This window comes from Zosterops lateralis (genome assembly GCF_965231275.1).
Source record: "Zosterops lateralis genome assembly, chromosome: 4".
In the NCBI taxonomy this organism is placed as follows: domain Eukaryota; kingdom Metazoa; phylum Chordata; class Aves; order Passeriformes; family Zosteropidae; genus Zosterops; species Zosterops lateralis.
This window is the reverse complement of record NC_139765.1, coordinates 15,910,270-15,931,845: the sequence shown is the minus strand read 5'-3', so window position 1 is coordinate 15,931,845 and position 21,576 is coordinate 15,910,270. Positions and strand designations below refer to the sequence as shown.

General features: G+C 38.7%; 2 protein-coding genes across 2 annotated transcripts in view; one reads left to right on the top strand and one right to left on the bottom strand.

Annotated features, from left to right (window-relative positions):
* Positions 1–2,175: 2,175 nt before the first annotated feature.
* On the top strand, positions 2,176–8,496 carry STMP1 (short transmembrane mitochondrial protein 1). Its single transcript, XM_083858843.1, has 3 exons — positions 2,176–2,440; positions 5,458–5,511; positions 8,034–8,496. The coding sequence occupies exons 1-3, from the start codon at positions 2,426–2,428 to the stop codon at positions 8,112–8,114; spliced, it is 150 nt and encodes a 49-aa protein (XP_083714969.1). The 5' UTR covers positions 2,176–2,425; the 3' UTR covers positions 8,115–8,496.
* Positions 8,497–15,406: 6,910 nt separating this feature from the next.
* Positions 15,407–21,576, bottom strand: part of SLC13A4 (solute carrier family 13 member 4) — a gene marked incomplete at both ends in the record, with an annotated part of 30,946 nt that continues 24,776 nt past the window's right edge. Inside the window, 6 exons of the mRNA XM_083860290.1 lie at positions 15,407–15,544; positions 16,219–16,356; positions 17,782–17,943; positions 18,290–18,420; positions 19,547–19,644; positions 20,685–20,786. Coding sequence (XP_083716416.1) covers positions 15,407–15,544; positions 16,219–16,356; positions 17,782–17,943; positions 18,290–18,420; positions 19,547–19,644; positions 20,685–20,786 — 769 coding nt within the window. The remainder of the gene's footprint in view (positions 15,545–16,218; positions 16,357–17,781; positions 17,944–18,289; positions 18,421–19,546; positions 19,645–20,684; positions 20,787–21,576) is intronic.

The following is a 21,576-nucleotide window of genomic DNA, read 5'->3' as shown; positions in this document are numbered from 1 at the left end:
ATTTGTAATATTTCTAGGAGGAGCTGGTCTATCCCTGTCCCAGGGTTTGAAGAAACACTAATGTGTCTTTAGTTTCCTGGGCCTTCTTTTGGGCCTTCCTGGTAGATATGTCTGACATTTGCCCTCTTCCAGCCATTAAAGATATCCTCTGATCTCCATAACTTCTAATTATAAATGTGACCCTGCAGCAATGTCAGCCATTTCTCTCACACTGGGGCAAATTTTGTCCAGGCACATAGAGTCATGTGAATATCAGAATATAAACTCTTCTTTGTTAGCAATTCTCACAATATCATGACAGAATATCCTTCTTTTTCTACTGGGCCTAACATATAAAACATCCTTGTCCTAGTACGCTCATAACTCAGAAAACTTATTGTAAAAGCAGTGTAAATTAAATGTTATCCTTTAAAAAAGGTATTCTCACTTTCCATAGAGTGGAGTACATATATACTGCACAAGCACTGTAAAAACAGCATTAATCAACATGAATGCATCTTCAAATATGATTTAGCAATTGAGAATAATGTTAAGTAGCCAGTACTTCCTGAGAAACAAGCTTTCTGCATGCCTCAGGGCTTGAATGTACTCGCAGAACATCAGAGTGCAGTACATAACATTGAGAAAGTCTTCCCTAGCAGCAAAAAAGTAGTTGTTTTTTTTTTTTTTTTTTTTTTTGTTTTTTTTTTTTTGTTTTTTTTTTTTTTTTTTGTTTTTGTTTTTTTTTTTTTGTTTTGTTTTGTTTTGTTTTGTTTTGTTTTGTTTTTTTTGGTTTTTTTTTTGTTTTGTTTTTTTTTTGTTTTGTTTTGTTTTGTTTAGCTTCTCCCCCCCCACCCTCATTTATAACAGCATAATAGCTGCATTTAAAACTACCAGACTGAGCTCTTCCTTCCACTAACATATGCCATCCACAGCACCCACCCTCTACAGTCTTTGACCCAAAATGATTCAGCATTGCCTGATGTAAATGGAATAGTTTTACTTTAAAGGAAAAAAAAATAGAATTGGCAGTCCGCTAAATGTCACAGAAGAAACTCATGGCATGTAGAAAAATAACTGTGTAGAGTAATGTCGAGCCAAGACTGTCAAACACATGTTGTATTCATTATATCCTAAGCATAATAACAACATTTTTAATGAACTTTATCTCCCTGTGATGATACTGTGGAGGCATTATAACTACTAAAAGCCTTGTTTGTCTCATCTGCTTTCTGACATGTGCTCAGGCTGGAGTCTACTATTATCTCAGTACTCTGATCCTGCACACATGGAGAAGGCTTCAGTATTAGGAAAATAGTTATTTGCTCATTTGTTCTTCTTTGCGGAATGAAGCTTATTTGTGAGACCCCTGGAAGAGTCAGTCATTCCAGCGGACAAGGAAGCCCAGCCCTGGCCCTGGCTCTTGTGGCTCATCTGTTCAGATCTTTGTGTCATTTCCAGGTATCAACTCTTGCTCAGGGAGGGAAGAACAACACAGGAGCTTTGGGACCCCCTGAAATTCAGGAGAAGTGGTCTCAAGCCTGTGTCCTTACCAGAGTATCACCAGAACAAAAAAAAGTTTCTTAGTTACTTAGTATCTTTCCGTGCCTTTTTTTTTTTTTTTTTTTTTTTTTTTTTTTTTTTTTTTTTTTTTTAAAGTGGGTAGGAGATACTTCTTTACTTCACCAAGGTACCTTCCTCGGAAAAGCAGAAGCTACATGTTTTCTATTATATGGAACATTTGAGCTTTCTGGGAACTGAAAGTAACTGTGAGTTAACTTGCTTTCAGGGTAGAATTTCTCGATAGTTCAAAAATATACATATCTCTTGTTGTTGTGTTTGGTGTTTATTTGTCTGTTTGTTTGTTTGTTGGGGGGAGGGGTTGTCTGCAACTCTGGTGTGGAGGGGAGAAGAGTTTTGAAATAAATTGCAATGAAGCCTGCAATCTCTTAGTGACTTGCAGCAGGAGAAATCTTCCTAACTGATATTTACTGCCCAAATCTCAATGAATTAAGTGTAGCCATTAAAAAAAGCCGAACCCAAAGTGATTCACCAAGAACAGCTACTCATGCAACCTAAACCCCCCCCCAAAACCCCAAAGACAACAACAACAATAAAACCAAACCAAACCCCCCAAAAAACCCCCAAAAAAGCCCCCAAAAAATCCCCCCAAAAAACCCCCCAAAAACAAAACGAAAAACCAAAACAAAAAAAAAACCCAAGAAAACAAACCAAACCAAACCACCCAAAATAACAACCACCGCTCGGGATGGCCGCGCAGCCCCTCAGGGGCGGCGCGGTCGCGGCTCCCCCTCCCCCGGGCTGGGAGCCGGGCCGGAGCCTTCCCCCGGCCATGGCGGCGAAGGCGGGCCCGGAAGGGGAGCAGCCACCGCCCGCCTGACATCCTCGGCTGTCGGGCGGGGCGGTAGCGCGGGCAGCGGGCGCCATGCTGCAGTTCTTGGTAAGGCTCCGGGCTCTGAGGCGCGGCGACGCCGCCATGGTACGGCAGGGGCGGGGCAGGGCACGGCGGGGCCGCTGCCAGACGGAGGGAGGAAGGGCACAGTGTCCAGCCACCCCTCGGCCCCGTGTCTGTGTCCGTGTCCGGCCCCCCTGTGGCCCCGTGTCCGTGTCCGGCCACCCCGCGGGCCCTGTCAGCGCCCGGTGTTGGATCCTCGGCAGCGCCTCACTCTTGGGCAGCTTCCTCCTCGGGCGGCTTCCCTTCTCCCGCTCCTTCCCACCCGTCCCCCTTGTTCTCCGCAGAACGGTGCCTTAAAGCCGCTCTGAAAATGAAGTTCCACGGCTTGTTTTTCTTCCGAGTCGTGCTCTTAATTTGCCCTGGAGATTCTGCTTGCTCACGATGGTGCTCCCCTTGCTGCTCAAATTTCTTTGTGTAAGCATAAAAACCTCTCTCCTTTAGTGAGAGAGCAGGGGCGTCAGCCCTTGCCGTTTTGTACACCCTTAAAAGTCTACCGCTTCAGATGTGGATTTTTATATAGGAAATAAATGCAAAGGATCGCGTTTCATTACTGCCCCGAAGAAGAGCAGAATTATTTGACTGAATATTAGACTTTTTCTTTCGTTAGGGCGAGATAATATAGCTGGCTAATGAGTTTCATAGCAGGTGTTGATACCGAGCAAGAAATGATGGCCTATTGTAAGTTGGAAGAGTCTTGCATGTTTTGATATAGTAAATAAATAAGGCCTATTTCTCATCTCAACTTCATAATAAGAAGTATGAAAGCCTCAGTCTGTATCTGTTTATAATCCCCTCTGCACTCCAATGGAAATCTTCATTAAGGCTAAATATGGTTAGCCTCTCTCAAAGTCTCTGTGTTTATCAGCTCCACTGCTTTCTGCTATTTTTGTTGGTGTTGCTAGATAAAAATACTTTTTATTTATGACTTCTCATTAGTGCATGAAAATTAGATAAAGGATATACTAATTCTGGGTTTCTTCCCTGCTTTGGATGTAGATTGGACTTGCTATGCTTGGTTAGGGCTGTAGCAGAGATAAAGGAATAATCTCACAAACCTTGTGGTTTTGCAATCCAGAGTTAAGCTTTAAAAAAGCCATTTGTTTACAATGCATCTTGAAATGCTGGGTGGAAATTGGAAGACCCTGCACCCTCATCAGTACTATTGTTTTTAGTGAATATGCACATTTTCATTGGCTATATGTTTTACTTTACATATAATTGAAGTCTTAGGTAGTAATTTTTAAAAATTATTATTTCTTAAATTGTCAGCTCTAAAAATAAATGTAATTGGGTGGATGCAGTACTGGCCTTTCCAATAAAGGAGTACACTTTAAGGGAGTACTGATCTCAGTACTATCTCTGCTGAGTAAGGGTTATCCCACATACATTGGAGAGGTTCTAGGGTAAAAGCCTAGAACACTGCTAATAAACAAGGATCTGGTTTGTGTTTCCAGGTGGCTTTCCAGACACTGCTAAAGATACAGGAAATTCTCCTCTGCTTAGAGTGATGCTCTGGGTTAAAAGGAATCACAGGTCTGGTATTCATCAGTGCATTATTTGTTAGTATCTCCTAGAGTACCTACTTAGCTGGTAATTGAAACTACAAGAGCATATGCTAATCAGGGCAGTACACACAAGAATAATTCTTAAATTGTTAAAGCTAAGTTAAAAAAAAATATTAAAAACAAGAATAAGACCAAAAATCTGTTCAAGAAAATACTGACGTAACTTGCAGTCAGAGTTCATCTGGCAGCTCTCATCCAATTTTAGTTTTCTATAGATAGATTTTCACCAGTGCTGCTTAGGGAGTCTGAATCACAGAAAAGTTGAGCTGTGCTCTGTGCCACTTTGGGCCTGGAAAAGATGTCTGGTCAGTAAGTGATGGCAAAGTTGTTTTGTGGACAGTGGTTTTATTTTTCTTAATATAGTCTTATTTTGACAGCAGTAACCATGAGCAATAACAATTTTTTTTGAGAACTGGCCTCAGGTGTCACAAAGAGTGATTTGTCTACTAATGATGAATGAAAGCACAATATTAGTAGTGTCTCCTTTCAAAATTGTTAAATAACTTTCATGGTATAGGGCAAGCTTATTTTGAAGTGTAACAACAAAAATAAAATGCAGAATACTGAGGAGCTGCTGGATGAGAATCTGGTAATGCGTCTTTGAAGAGAGGAGTTTCTTTCACTCCAGTGAAGTATGAAATATGCTTGAGGATTTTCCTCAGCTGGCAAACTGAGTTTGGGCCAGAAACTGTGCTTCTGTTTTGCTCTTGCTCTGCTGCCAGAGTACATTTTTATGGACATCCTTCATCAACTATAAGTTTGCACAGTTGTCAAAAGAGTTTATGCCCAGTTTCCAGCCAAGTGTACTGCCTTGGGGGAGCCCCTCGATCAGAGTGGATTTGGCTGAGAACTAATCTCTTGAGGTCAGAAGGGTTTGTCTGGAAGATGCACAGCTGTTGCTGCAGAAGAGAAGAAGCAGGTTTACATCAGTTTAAGTTCATGTTGTGAAGTTGTTTAAGTTGGTTTTTGTTGGGGTTTTTTTTGTGTGTGTGGTTTTTTTTTTTTTTTTGTTTTGTTTTGTTTTGTTTTGTTTTACTTCATACTAGGACATGTATGTCCCTTTCCAACACTGAGCATTGTTCTGGTGAGGTGTTGCTTTAGGCTTTCCCAGCATAGATCAAGAGCTCTGTGATATGTGGGTTCCTTCTGCTGTCTCCCCCATTTCTCTAGGAGTTACTGCCTTTGTGCATGTGCAGAGAACCTTACAAGGAAGAACGCAGCTTAATCCAAAAAGTCTTGTGGTATTTTGGAAATGATAACAAGGTGTTTCTGGTGAGGAAGATGGATAAAATTGCATCTCTCTGGATGAAAGATGGGAAATTAAGTAGAGGTGGAGTTGAAACTCATTAAGTACCTTGCAATATCCCTTTTTCTTTATTTTAGCCAATGGGCTTATGATGGGAAGGATGTTAACTCTTCTCCTTTTGTTCCTCTTAGCTTGGTTTTACTCTTGGCAACGTGGTTGGGATGTATCTGGCTCAGAACTATGATGTGAGTATCTTGGTATTCTCAGAGGCAAACTTGTTCTGAACTGAAAATGGACAGCTATTTTCCCTCAGTTAGAATTGAATCAGTCTTTATTTTCATGGTTTATATTATTTAAACAGAATGCATATCATGCTGACTTTAGTTACCGGAGAACTCAGACTTCTTCAGGAAAAATTACCTCACTGAAAGAGTGGTCAGGCATTGGAATGGGCTGCACAGGGAAGTGATGGAGTCGTCACCCCTACAGATGTTCAGGGAATCACTGGACATGGCACATAATGCTGTGATCTGGTTGACAAAGTGGTGATTGGTCAAAGGTTGGACTTTGTGATCTTATAGGTCTTTTCCAACCTTAATTGCAAACAAAAGTGTAACCAAAACATCATCTTCTCTGTGGTGGTGTAATACATAAAGCCTAAACTTCCGTTCAGTTCTAGAGCCCAGACAACTACAGGCAAAGACAGGAGAAACAGAAAAGGTTTTTCAATTGCTTGTGGATTTTACCAGAATTAAAATACTGGTTTCCTGTCTTGGGTAGCCTGTCTTCTTACAGTGTTTTCCACTGAGTATAACTGTTAAAAATAATCCTAAGCTCACGTGAAATATCTTTCTTCTGGATCTATAATGAAAATAAGTTTTGCCAGCTTTTTTTTTGAAAATGCAATACTTCGTCCTATTTCAAAAAGTGTATTGACCTGAAATCTTTCTTTCCTTCTTTTCTCACAGTGAGAAAAGAAAGAGAGCTTTCTCTTTTTTTAGCTTTCTCTTTTTTTAGTTAACAGAGTTTTTAATGTGAGAGGGCAGAGGAAGAAGGTTTCAAGCTGAGCCTTCAAAACGTGCTTTTAATTTCTGGCAAGTCAACGGAATCCCTTGTAAGAGCAGTGCTGCTTTACTTTCTGGTTAGAGGAGTTAATAACATTTAACATGTAAAATTTTTTTAAAATCTTACGCAATCTGTATTAGCCTTAACAAAAAAACAAACCAAGTTGTTGAGGCTTTGGTGACATTTATGTTTTGCTTTCCTCTCATCTTCAGTATTGAAGTGTTATTGACTTACTATTGAAGTCATCTTGGCTTAAGAAAAAAATCTTACATTTTGCTCTTTGTTTATGTACAAACTTTGGTGATTTTTCCTGTCAGCCACTCCAGAAAAAGGACTAATCAAAGGCTGGTGTTTCTGTGCAATGTTTTACAGTGTTACAAAAATGTAGTCATAAGAATATATTTGGATGTATCAATATGTATTACCATCATTGTATGGTGCTTTTCTGGCAGCACTGATAAAGTATTGCCACAAGAGGGGGAGTCAGGCTTTTGATTTGCTGGAAGTGATTCCCTGGAAATCCAACGCTGACTTGCAGGATGGACATGGAAATTTTATTGCTGGTGTTGAAGATGATTGGTTTGAGATGACATTTAATATAAGCTTGTTATAATAAGGTCCTAATTCTGCAGCTGTACACACAATGTGCTTAATAATAAGTACATGGAGGGTTCTGCTGACAGTGGTGGAGTTCTCTTGGTTTAGTTTAAATGTCTGGCATGTTAGAGGCTGGGCTCTTAATTTCATTTGCTCAAACAGAGCTTAATTCTGAAAAGGAAGGTAAAAGGAATTTACGTTACTAGTTCTGTGAGCCTCACACCATTCAATGAGAGAACTGCATCCTGTTTGGATTAATTTCTGCTTTGTGGTCAGGTTACCTATGAAGTAAAAATCCAGGATTTTTTTTTTCCACAGCTAAGAGTGGAAAATATTCTTTAATTTCGTTTGAATCAGTTAGCCTGTAAAATCATACATTATCACTTTCTGGTTTTAGCTAGTCATAATCTGTGCCCTTAAGAGCTTCAGGTTTTTCCCATTTCAAGTTATCAAAATTTACTGTTGGATTATTTTATCAAAATTCTTTTATTTGTAAGAGAAAGCTGAAGTTTTGAAACTCACAAGCAGTAAATTGAGTTTTCATTCAAGTGTGAAACTTGAAAAGGGTGCTAATTTGCAATGGAGTAGAATTTCCCGGTGAGGAATTTTGTTTCCCACCAGATGAACCAGGAGAAATATTTCTTAATAAATTTCTTGAGAACATATTTGGTGCTCCTGAACATCTGTTTTCTCTTGGGTTACAGTGCAGTCTAATTTCCCCTTTGAAAGCCTGTGCATCAGTGTTTGAATCTGCTTATTCTTGGCAGTTTGTCTTCTCTCAGTCAGGAAGCCAGACTGGTCATGCTAAATTTCCTGTAAAGTGATCTTTTTTCCTTCCTCCTGTTCTCATCACCACTGGCTGACTTATAGCCTTAATAATCTAAGTATTTCAGGAAGCCTCATGTGAGAGGCTCTCATCTGCTGTTTGCCTGATACTGCTTAGATTTAATCTCTGTGCAAGGTAACACATACTGGAAATATCTTTTAAAAAGCAGTTTAAACATTATAGAATTTCCTGCTGTGTGTATGGTATTGTCTTTCCCGATGAAACTCATGTAGGATTTTTTGTTGTGTGGAGTTTGATTGTTTGGTTTTGTCTTTAAAGATTCCTAACATCGCCAAGAAGCTGGAAGATTTTAAGAAGGATGTGGAAGCCAAGAAGAAACCTCCTAATGACAAGTCCTGAAAGAGCATTGTTCCCCAGGTCAACTCTGTGTGCACCAAGGATGCAATTTACCTTTCAGGCAGCAAAGGTCAAGCAGAGGGTTGGCATGGGAGGTTCCTCCACTCTTAGTCTTCTAGGACTGGAATATCCTTCTTTTGAAAGGGTGGCTGTGAACTTTTCCTGGGACTGATTTTCAAGGGTTTCAGAATTTGGATTTGCAGCTGATACATGACTGGATGATATAATTTGTACTTTTCATTATTTCTATTCCTAATATTTTGTAACCTGTTTTTACCTGATCCAGCTGGAGTGCTTTTTGGTCTTGTTACAATGTGTACCTCACACTTGATAATACCCTAGCTCTTAGAACAGCACAAAGGAAATTAAATGCATCAAGAAGTAACTTTCAGAGTTTCTTGTCATTTGTTGTGAACAGTGGTACTCCAGACACACAAGCAAAGCAATAAAAGCAGCCATTAAAACCCCTAATGTATGAGAAAACAGACATCCTATTGTAGAACTCATGTCTTCTGCTTGAAACCATAATTCTGAAAAACTCCTGTTATAAATTCTGAAAAAAAAGTTGCAATGATTTGAATAGATGTCAATTTTATTAATTCTAGGATTTCTCAAATATTTTTTCCCTTAAAATGGAAGAGTTCTATCAACTCTGTAACATGGCCTAAATGACAGAGTGTCCTTGACAGTCTTTTGGAAGATGTGAAGAACAAAGAAAAGTGCCAGGAAGATATTCTTGCTTTTATTGAGGATTCTTGGTGATGGACTGCTGCAGACAAGCACAGAATGACCTCCATTTGCTCAGGCTCTAGATTAAAGCATACCTAGAGTGCTTCTCCATTATTGTTCTAATTAGAGTGAGGATTGTGCCTTCAAAGTTGTTTGTCCTTTTACTATGTTTGCATTCTCATCATAGGAAAACTGTAGAGCACATGGTCTGTGTTCCTCTCAAAAGAGACTAAATCAGAAGATGTGCTTTGATCTCTAATGGGTGTTTAGTCCATTAGACAGGTCTAAAGACACTCAGAAGGAAAAGAACCCAAGCTCTGAGCACTAATTGTCTGGCTTTGTCAGTGAACTATGCTGTTTGATATAAACATAGCATCAAAGCTTTAAAGTACAGAACTCTCTATATACCCGTTGTAATTTTCACCCTCTACACCAAAGCCTTTATTTTGGATATATCTGAGTGGACTCCTGGTTCAGGAGTTCTCACTGGATCAGTAAAGACACATTTACAGAGTACCATACACCAAACACTTGCATCCTTTGCCAAAGTTTTGTGGTGACAAAGTTCTTCCACAGTGCATTCCTGAAACAGAGGAAACTCTTCCTCATGCAAAGATTTTTCCTTCTTAAACACTATAAATATATATAAGGAATATTTCACATGTCGTTTTAAATCCTTCCTTTCACCTCTGCCCTGAAATGTGTAGCTGACTAAAAGCTTTCAGTCTTTGCAAAGGTTTTATTTGTCAAGTTTAAAAGCTAGCTCAAGTCAGACAGTCTTAGTAGTGATACAACCAATTTTCTCTACAGTAAACACTCCAAGAAACTCCAACAGGGAGGAATGGTTGCACCGCCTAATCCCAGATTATCAGAAACCCTGTGGTAGCAGCATGTGTGGAAGACACCCACAAAATGCTTGGTGAAAGGAGTTCTCAACTGAAGTACAATTAATTATGCCTAGCTTTTACTGAGTTAATACTTTATGTTCTTGTGAGAGCTTTCCATTACCCTTCACAGACTTCAGATCTGACTGAGGGAATTTTCTTCCATGCCCAAAAATATTTCCACAGAGTTGTAGCACTGTACAGCTGTTTTGATGCTTTTATGAACATGATGAACTTAAGTTCCCTCAACTTCCTCTCCCTCCCTTCCCTTTCCTATTCTTGAGCATTGAAAAATACTGTCTCTAACCCATTCATTTTCCTTTGATCATCATATAAAATTACATTAGTGTTTAAAATTGGATTAATTCTTTCCTCAAACATGCTTTATATTCTTCCCTTTCTTTACATGGGGATGAGAAGTGAAATAATGTTCTAGATCTCTGTATTTCTTGCCAAACAGGCCAGTTACTCCAGAAGTGTTTTTGGAGCTGACTTTTTCAGCTAAGCATTCCAAGCAGATGTTAGGATTTATTTTTTCCTATCATATTTGGAAGTGAAAAGCTGCAGCTATAATACTGTAGAAACAATATATGCTCATTAGTATTGAAGACAGGATTTCTGAGGTGTTTCACACTGTTTGCAACACTTTCTGGTTTAGCTCAGTCTGGGCTTTTTCCTCCCATACATCTGTAAATTTGGATAGTATCATAACACAGCTGATGTGGACTTTGCAACTACTGTATAACACCTTTTACCTAGCCTGAGGTTATCCAAGGTGATACTAACATTAAACCTTACCTTTTAGAGGGCAGAGGGTGAGCACAGATAATGATTGCTTGATGCAGTTATTTTTATCTCACTACAAATTCAATAAAATTACCTTGATTTAGGAATTTGTAAAATTAATATTAACATATACCTCCAAGAAGTCTAACAAACACAACTACATCTCTCTTTTTTGTCCTTCTGAGGCAAAAATAAAAAGAAATGCGCAGGAGACTTCCCTCTGGATTTTAGCAGCAGCTTAAACACTGATATCCACTCAGAGTGCTTTGGACGCCCTGGTGTCATAGCAGGGCACAAAAGATGGATGAAGTCAACTAGGAGCAAGCTTCCCACTTAACATGGGCTCTGTGAATATCTGCCCATTCAAATGCTATGTGGATAGCTAAAATTGACAGCTAAAATAGGTAGACTTCCTTCCTTTGCCGGAAACAGTTGTGTTCATATATTGATTCTTTTGAGACTTGTTCTGGAGCTGAAGGTTCAAGGTAAAATGGAAGGAAAGGAATATATGAGCTGCTAACAGACTTCTAAGATATTTACTGTGGATTGAGAGTGTTAAAATGGAAAATACTGCCCTAAGGCTCTTCTGCCATTAAACAGTCAAGGATTAATAACCAAAATAATAAAAAAGACAGCAAAGCTAATTATTAGCTTACTTGGCACCAGAACTCAAATAATGGTGGATGCACCTCACAGAATTTCACTAACATAAATGTTCTGTGGTTTTACATCCCAGAACCACAGCCTGCTGCCTCATGATGTGTGCTCCATCCCTGGTGAAACAAAAACATTGCAAAGCAAGAAACTGGAATTTTTGGAAATAACAATGTGTTACTTTCATAAGCCTGGGTTAAATCTGTGTTTGCAGAAACAAGGTTGTGCATTGATATTCAAATGAAAAAATATCAATATTCTATATGAGATGCAGAATTATTTTGGACATTAGGTGGACATCAGAGTGTAAGTTGCTGCTAAAATCCAGAGGAAAGTCTCCTGTATGGTTATTTTTATTTTTGCCTCAAGAGAACAAAAAAGAGAGATGTAGTTTTGTTTGTTAGACTTCTTGGTGGTACATATTAACATTTATTTTGCAAAGTCCTAAACTGAGGTATTTTTTATTGAATTTTTACTGAGATAAAATAACTCTGCAGGTTGTTTGCTTTTTCACCTGAAACATACATTATTCACAGATGATGAGTTTTGCTTTCTGAAAAAATGAATTTCATAAGTTGTCCTCAGAATAGGTGCTCCTGCCAAAGTCAATTCTGGCTTTAGTCTTTAATGCACCTGGAAAAAAAAAATTAATACCCCAATCCTGTAACACACTGAAATTCACTCAAACCATAACTACATAGTAACTTTCATGTGCTGTAAGCCCAAATGCTGGAGTGGAACACACTTTTTGTTTTCTGTGTGGAAACATGGATTCTGCAACAGGATTCCACTGATTAGAACCTGTTTCTGACCACTGCACTTTTTGGGCCCAAGGATGAAATCTAATAAGCTACTAATCAATGTATGGGGGAAAAAAACAAAAACCAAACAACAACAACAAAAAGACGTGCTTTAATTTATCATTCAAATTTTCTCCGAACAAGAGAGACTTGAACAGCCATGTACAAGTATTATGTACAGCTATCATGCTCTGTTTTTTTCCCTGAGAAATAAAACATTATCAGCTGTGGGATGGGTAATTGCTCAGTATAAATCACCTCAATTTGCTTCAGTTAAATTTTTCAGATTTTAAATCAGGTATATACCTTATATACCTAAAAAAGTACATTTATAAAGCCCTAATAGGATTTTAGTAAAAGATAATATAAAAATGTAAGATAAAATATTATACTTCTATTAGTTAATGCAGTTCTACTCTTAGGATAAATACTGAGCTGAAAGCATAATTTTTGTTTTTAAGGCTTGATGTATGTGCTGAATCTTGAACGCACCTTGAAATCACTTAATTTGAAATCAGGCTTATTTGCCCTCTGAAAAAAATACTTCTACCTTGGTGGTTGGTAGAGACAAATTTGAAGTTGAGTGACAGTACACTGTATCTTATGAGTGAAAATTTCTGACTTCTTTTTCCACTTGCCACTACTAGTACTACTAGTACTACTACTACTAAAAAGCAACAATGAAGAACAGAATCTGCCAGTGGGGCATGCACTAACTGATCTGATGTGGAAAAAAGGCCAGAACAGTACACTGCCTTTCTGCATCTACCTGGTGGGACATGACAGTGACAAGTGCCAGCAGCCGTGAATATGGAAGAGTGCCAAGAGCACCAAAACAGGAGAAATAGTATGTTGGGGAAATTCTTTGCTTGAGTCCACTCCAAATGTCTCTACACCAATATTGTGAGACACAAGCCATGCCAGAGCCTCCTGGAAATCTTTCTGAAGAAATATCATTTGAGATGTGCAATAGTAACAAGCCAATTCATGCTACTGCTGTTCTTACTGAAGAGTGTTCCTGGATGTCCTGTTTGATTTGTGAGCAACCCCAGGTCTCCCTAAGGCTGGCTGGAATGCCAGCTGGTTCCTCTCACAAATGAGAATATCCCCTGGGAAATCTCTGGGATAGCAAGGTGTGATGGGAGGTGAGCAGAGCTGAGAAATCAGTATTAGGAGGGCAGAGAGTGATTTGTTGCTGGGCAGCAAAGCAATTGGATGGTGCTGGTGGATGAAACGTGAAGTGAAAAGGATTAGAAGATGAGTGCAAGTAAAAGGTGCAGAGCAGCTAAAGCCCTGGGAAGAAAGCAAACCAGAAAGTTTCTTGGCAAGGTGGGAATGGTCAAAAATAACTTTAGGCACTGTGAACAAAGAGCTGTTCCGCTTGCTGTGTGAAGGGACAAAACTGTTGGTATTCTAGACACCACCACCCCCCCCCCCCCCTCAACCTGTAGTGCTTGTCCTGTAGGAAGCTGCCCATGTTGGTGAATATTGCAGCATTGCAGCCCCTTCCTCTCCTGCTCCTGGGGAGGCCAGAGTGCCTCTGCTTTGAGCACCATTTTGGGGTCCGTGTTCAGCAGCAGTCTCCTGCTGGGGAGCAGGGAAACGCGCATGGAAGGGAGCAGGAAGGGTGTGGAGGATCTGCATGGCAAAGGCTGCTGTGAGCTTTGTATGCTGGAGTGCAGCACAGCAGCAGGCTCGGGGTGGGGGAACACAGCAACAGGTGGGATGGGAGAAGAGGTGAAAAAGTGAGGCTGATGTCTTGTTTTATGCGTTGGGGGTCATGGGGATGCTTTAAGTGACTGATCCACAGAAACACTTTGCTGTTCAAAATGAAATTTACAGGAACTACCAGGAATAGCAATTGTTTTGCTAAAGTATGCCACTTCCTGCTTTTAGAACAAGAGCTAAGACATGCTTTTCCCCCCATATTTCTCCTCTCTGCCAGCCGAAGGCCTTTTATTGTACCTGGTTATTTCCAAGATGAGTCTGTGGGATCCCTCTGTTTTGACACAAGCCGTAAGCCAACACCTCCTGCTGTCTCAACACTGCTTCTCTAAGGGTTTGGTGGGTTATGGGCGAAATACATCCAATTTGTATTCTCATGGAGCACCAGAATGTGCAGTAGTGAATAATTTATTTTATTGACATTTTATTTTTGCAGAATAGATGTTCACACTATCAGCTAGAGAGCCTAAATTGGAAGTGGAAAGCATAAAAATTCATTAAAGTGTAATTACATAAGATTCAATTATTCTAATACAACTTAACCGTATTGACAGTAAGGAAATTATTAAAAACTGGACATAATACATGAGGAGACTTAATGTGTGTCACAGGGACCCAGTGAGGAAAGAAGGGCATTCACTTTGTTGATGAGAGATAAAGAGATTGTCCTTTTGGCTTGATAGTTATTTATTCTCTGCCACAGTTTCCTACATTTGAAGTTCCTGCTCTCTGGGCTGCTAGAGAGCAGGGGTGTGATGTTCAAGTGAATGCACCACTCCACTTCAGCCCTCTCCCTTCTTACTCATGGAGCAGCACTGAGTGCCATCGGGGATGAGACTTTCTCTCTCAGGAGAATCATAAGTGCATAACTAAACAGCAGCCAAAGAGACAGGAGAGGTATGGGGCGTGTTGGCCTGGTAAGGTATTGCTGGTCACAGCTTCCCCTGCTGAAAAAACTCCCACTGCAGTAATGATAAAAAAAGGTCTTGAACAAAAGTTTCTGTTCCTGAAACTCTTCCTTCCAAAGCCGAGACTGCAAATATACAATATTGGAAATTTATACTAGTGCTGTGTGAAACCGCCCCCATATTCTTCTTCCAAGGAGATTTCTCCTTCCTCTCTGTGGTTTCTATTATCCCTTTGAAGCTGATAGTTGGCAGCTGGATTTCTGTCCAGGTCATATGAGTTAGGTGGAAAAGTGGTTTTTGCAAAATAGTGATGAGTCATCTCAAAAAAAGAATAATCTGCCTTCAAAAGAAGTAGGCTTATAAAACTCCTCTGGATATGGGGATAAGGCTCAGCCTACATTCAGTGTAGAGGTCAATAGAAGGACCAAATCTGCTACTGCTGAGTACACCAGTGTATGTGTACTTGTTTTCTGCCACTGGAGTCCTACATGAAAGTCCTACATAATTGCTCTAAGGTATGAAAAAGCTATAGGCAGATAATCTCGAGGAGTGGATTTTTTCTGAGTTACGGTATCCCAGAGAAAGCAACAATAGAGCAAAGCTAATTTCTCCTTTTAACTCATGCTGATTTTCAGAACTGAAAAGCTGTTGCAGAACACCTCCCAGTGGATTTTCTTCATGGTTTTACAATGGATCCTGGTTCTATGTATACACAAGTTTCCTTCTTTCTTTTGTATTTGAAATGTAGGTGCAATATTTTGTTCCAACTTGCTTTGGTCTTGCACTTTTGCTTTTTTGTCCATTGAAGATTATGTTTGGCTTGTGATGTTGCTGACTGCTGCCCATTCTGGAAAGGTGTTCAGGTGGAAGAGCCTAATTCCCCATGTGTTGATGGCCACCATGACAACAGCCAGGCCAATCAGATTTACACCCAGGCCAGCTTTCACCTGCAAAAGCAAAATACATGAGAGCAACTTAATCAAAACCCGTTAACGTAGGGGGAAAAAAAATAGCAGTAAGATCTATACTGACTCTTACATAGTATGACAATTTATGTATAATGATTCTAGAGCAAAGAGAAAAAGCATAAATGAGAGTGTACATGTTAGGGGGTATGTTAGAGTATTCAGGAATGATGACTAGAGTGATGCAGTTCATTGTGAGTTGCTCAGTTTGTCACTTGGACTTCTCAGTCAGGTTATCAGAATGGCGAGTTAAACCACACATAACAGGGTGATACAGGACTTACTGTATGGTGGAGCTGTGTGATAAATCTAATTTCTTATGCTCTCTTAGTAAGTCTTAGTAAGTCAGTGCAAAGGATTGCATAGTCCTAAAGCTCTTTAGACCATTACATTCATAAAAAAACCCAGATAAGAAATGTGTGCATCCTACAATAGATCTGTGGTTGTTCTTAACCTGACAGCTCTATTGTGTAAGAGCAGTGCAGATATCACTACTTAATATTAGCACCAATATAATCATTATTATTTGCACCAATGCTATTATTATTATAGTTATTGTTATTATTGTTATTATTATTACTATTATCTGCTGAATATAGGAGTAGGTTTTAGAGTTGCATGAAGCATGGGAGGATATACCCAGTGCCAAGACTCACCATATCTTTGATCTGGCAGTGCCCATAACTGAAGACAATGGCATTTGGAGGGTTACCCACAGGCAGCATCACCGCAAATGAGATGCACATGGTTACAGGAATCAGGGTGTATAAAGGGTTGATCAGCAAGGTTTCTGACTGGAAGAACAGAGGGAGGGAGATGTTTCCCCTAGTCAGTAAAAGTCAGGGCTGACAATTACTATGAAAGGACCCTGTCTGTTTGCTGTGAATCACACCTGCCTAATTTCTAAACTTAAGTGTGGAAGTATTTTTTGGCTGGTTGTGTTTTTTTAGAGCAATGGCATAATTTTAAGCTGGTCCAGCTCCAGGGATCTCTCTTGAGACATTTCACACTGAGGGAGGGTGGAGTTTGCTACGAATAGGACACCTTTGCTCTTTCTCCCGCTTGTTCTCTGTGCCATTCTGTGTTGTGTCTCCTGGACCTTAACACTGACTGCTGCTTCAGTCTTCATCCACGAGAAGTCACAACAGGTTAACACAAATAACTTGCTTCTTCCACTTGCTGAATATGATGAGATGATTATGTGGTTAAGAGAACCAGCTGGTTATGATCCAAACTTGCATGGTGAGAAGGCAGGGATGGTGGAGTATTCTTTACAATGGGCAAAAGAATAGAGTTTTGAGTGGTGATAAAATTTACCATTTTCATTTACATTGCTTTGGCCCAGTTTTATATGAGAGGGAAAAGGAAGGATAAACAAGGCTAAATTATTTTGGGAAGTGTCTCCAGGTTACTTTTGCAATCTAAAAAGACAGTCTGCCTTAAGATGGCAGTTCGTGCTGCAAGTATATTACTGCTCTAAATAATTTTTCAGAAGAATCTCTTTCTACATGGAGCAGAAGTAAATCTGAACTCCTAAGCCACAGAAACATATATTTTGATCTGGCTATGTCTTAACTTAGAACTGTTCACACAATATGCTTTTGGATAATCCCATAAAATAGTTATAATAGGATATGAAAACTAATGTTTCACAATACATTTAAGAAAGGGAAATGTTCTGTAACTGCTATTCCAATATAAAATTAAATTACTATCTCTTTTCTACCCTTGCCAATAGCATCCTGATTTTTTTCTGTTCCTTACAAACATCTCTGCTTTCCATGTTGGAAGACAGTATGCTTGCCAAATCAACCCCTTGAACAATTGAAATAAGATTCAGCACTCCGGTCTTTTCTCACAAGTAGAGAGCAGGTGACTACTAAGTAATGAACCACACATTTAAAATAACATTGAAAAAAGCATCTCAAGCTTTATGTGAAGTTCACCTAACTTGTTGATTCCATATTCATCTTTTCTTGTACCTGACATATGAATTCCTCAGTGCACTTTGTCTGAGAGGGATTATAAATTCCTTCATGCTAAAATACGCTTTTGGCTGCCCAATTATATTATTTTTCCTAGTTTTAAGATTACAGAACAGTAGCTTGGGAGCTGAGGCTGCGTTTCATGTGAACAGAGTGCCAAGACCCTGACATCCTGAAAAATTCCCGCAAGCCTGCAGGAAACAACAGACTAAAAATGTCACAATTTTAACTCACCATGCAGCATAAAATAGGCAGAAAGATGGTTATGGTTGCTGGATTGCTAACAAATTCTGTTACAATGGACACCAAAATGCAAGCCAGCAGAGTTACAGCCCAGTAGGGAAGGCTGCTGAGTGAGAGCATTTGACGTCCAATCCACGTAGAGAGGCCAGAGGTCTGAGGAAAAGACAGAAGCACAAGAATTACTAAATACTTGGTATGTTTGTAAAACAGATTCTTCTTTCTGTGGCAGTTTACATCAGAGAATCCTGCCAGCAAATAAGCTAAGTTTAGGTCAATGCTTTCTGCATTTCCTTTTGCTCAGTAAACTAGATTTCACTGCAGTGTTTAATAAATAGCAAGAAAGACATTTATTGAGTGCAGGGAGCGCTGCCCACTACATTATGTACAAACTTGTAAGTATCTACATCATAAATCCAAATTGGGGAGAATACAAAGGAATAAAATAGCAGGTTGATAATATGTTTAGGAAGGAGGATAAAAAAAAAATCTACACTAGTACCTTGCATCCAGCTGCTAAGGCATAACCTCCTCCAACCAACACAACAATCTCCCAGGGCATGGTCTTCTGAAAGTCCTTCCAGGTAATGATGGGCTCCAGTGTGTTAGTATCGGTTGACTTTTCACCATCTCCTATATCAAATAAAGTGTGTGACCAGAATTATACTGCCCTTTTTGCAGACCTTCACACTTTTCACTAATAGAAATGATTGAATATGCATGGGACTACCAGAGAGAGGCAAAGAGGCAGTGCATAGCCTCTTTCTCTGGATAGCCTGGCCACAGAAAATGCAGCGTATTAATTCCAAACATCCTGACTTTCCCTTGGCTGCTCTGTCAATGTAAATAGTTGTAAGCCCCTGTGTTTTCATGTTACAGCTCTTTGAGGGACTATGGGCTGTTTTGTGATGTGCATGTATCTGTAGACCACTGAGGTGGTGTTACAATGGGATTATATTATCAAAGAAGGACTATGAAGTAGGCCAGGATGCTTGACAAAGTGCATTTAGGCCCCTAGATTTTATCTGAAGACATCAGGTTTTTTAAGTGCCTGAGTATTTTCTTGAAGGAGTTAGAGGGTCATACTTTCCTAAAACCTGTACAATATATGACAGTATAAAAATATATGTTTATATACATTTATAATCTCTACCTAAGGCTTTATAATCTCTACCTAAGGCTGTGCAGACAATTCTACTTTGATACAGCATTGCTAAAAGACTGGCACAGCAAGCCGATCAAAGCACTGAGTGCTACCTAAACACAAATGTGAAATAATCTCATTATCAAGAAGAATGTGAGAGAAGCATTGCACAAAATTGGAGCATTATCTGGCACTTTATAACCTCTTTTATGTTTACCTTAAGACATTACAGTGATTTCCAGGGTATAAGTAATGACTAATTTTTTTTCTAGAGTTTCTGTTGAGCTGATTTTGCATTATAGTTTTTTTAATATGGAACTCCATCTAAACATTTCCTGAAGCTCAGTCCTCAGTCCTAAAGTCTAATAACTCGGCTAGCACAGAAGACGTGGCAGTCACAGATTCAAGATCTGTTTGTCATCCACTGAATGAGACAATGTGAATTATAGCAAAAATAAAAGGGGATCTGATATAGGAGGGGCTGCTATCAGAGGAGAAACTGAACCTTAATTTACCAACATAAAAGTATCTTGTAACTTTTTACAGACAAAAAAACCCCACATCATTAGACATTGAAAAAGATACCAGTTCTCTTTCTTACTGCATTCTCCTCACCTTTTCTCCTTTTTCCAAAACATGGTTTTTTTGCTGGAATGAGGAAAAGGAGAAACCCAAGAAATACAGAGACAGTGGCATCAGTCCGGTAACCTTTCCTAGGAAAGAAACAGCAACATTTTCATAAAAACAAATTAAGAGAAGCATTTCTAAACCAGGTACATAGCTTCAAGCACATTTCTGCAGGTGCAGTTGTATTCCCACATCTGAAGTCATACTAACAGCCCACTAGAAAAACATGCCTGCATATCAAGGATACAAATAGAATTTTTTTCCCATTTATTAAACTGACTGTGGTAGCCAACTTCAATCACAGCTCAACATTTTTTATCATTCTGATTGAAAAAATAATCCCTTTTGGTTTAGAAATCTATTAACTTGGAGGTACAGAAAAATAGATTGTTTACTGTAGTGTAAGAAACAAGAAATATATTCTGGGAAAAAGCCAAACCCAAATGATCCTTTAGAATTGAACTGTAGATTGATTTTAAATTAAATGTTTAAAACTGTTTCTGTAAAAGTATTTTGAGGAGTACCAAACTGTACTGTGATTTTCAGCTGAAAAACAGTATTAGAAATTGTTTTTCTGTCAAAATTGGAATGAAAAATTAAAGAAATTTTATACAGTAGCAATATAAAGAAAACTTACAAAGTTATATTTTTGATGTACAAAGTGTGTTATACTAAGTTTTAATGTAATTTGTTTCAATATAATTTAAAATAAGAGGAAAATTATGTGCTTCAATTGCCATTCTCAGCAATATTTAATTCAACAGACATTTTCTTGATAAAAAAATTTGTCAAAAATTTTATGTCAAAAATTTTAATTTCAATTATAGTTGCAATATATTCTAGTGTAAACTTCTTTATGAATGCACTGAAATATTTTAAGTTCAAAATCTAACCCTCCTATTCTTTTACATTTGAAATTGTTTAATTAACTTTTTTCTACTTAACTCACTTTGAATACTGAAAAAGAATGGAATTTAAGAAAAAAAATCTTAATTTTTGAATAAAGACTCAATTTTTCACTGCTTCAATAAATGTGGCTGATAATGTCTTAGGGGAAAAAATATTGTAGAAAGTCATAAGAAACAAAGTTGTATCCCTGTACAGTTGTTTAGGGGATTTTACTCACTTCTCAAAAAAAGATGACCATCCTGGTACAAAGCCAGGCTCACGAGTGAACCAGAGCAAGGTCATCAGGATGAAGAAAAATCCAGTCACCATCTCAGGATAGCTGGAAATAAAAAACCAGAGAAGCTAGGAAGTAATTCCAAGGTCTGTCTGAAAACTCAAGAGCTAGTTCCAGAAGTAAGAAAGTAGAGACTGGCTTAAAAAAAGGATAAAACTCATATGAAAAATAGCAAGGAAGATTAGTTTGAATTAAAGAATTCTAGATTTGGCTCCCAGCTGGGAACCATCTAAATCCAGTAAGAAATAGGCTAAAAATATCCATCTGTATTTGCAATTTAATCATTCATGGGCAAGACCTGAAGGAAAATATTTCTAAATGCCTGTTTAGTATTTGCATTATTATCTGATTAAATGTGTTAACAAAGTGAAGTTCATATTAGCATTCCACTGTAAACACATTCTCTTGCATTTTTTAGAAGGGTAGAAAGCCTAAGAGCAAATGACAATGTAAATTAGCATAGATGGTGCACACAAGGTGACTTGAGGATACTTGAGGTGGCTTGAGGATTTTTAATTTAGCATAGATTTAAATTAAGAGTGATTTCATATTTAGGCACAACCTGAACAAAAGTTTAATTTCAGAGTTTATTGTATTCAGGCAGTTGATCTCTCAACATTTCAGTTAAACAGCACAAAGATGTTTTGTGAAGGAAGAGTTCTGTGCCATATCAGCCCTCTTGAACATGAAAATCTCACCAAATAATTTTTTCAAGAGACATTTGTTGCCATAACGCATAAATATTATGGGCAACTTGGAAGGCTGAACAACTCATGGCATGGGAAAAAGCCTTGTTGAACTTCCATCCACTAAAATAAGTATGTGCCTGAATTAG

Bases quoted from the DNA above. Each gene is read 5' to 3' on its own strand.
- STMP1 (XM_083858843.1), top strand. The intron at 5,512-8,033 runs GTGAGTATCTTG...TTGTCTTTAAAG, and splicing joins ATCTGGCTCAGAACTATGAT to ATTCCTAACATCGCCAAGAA.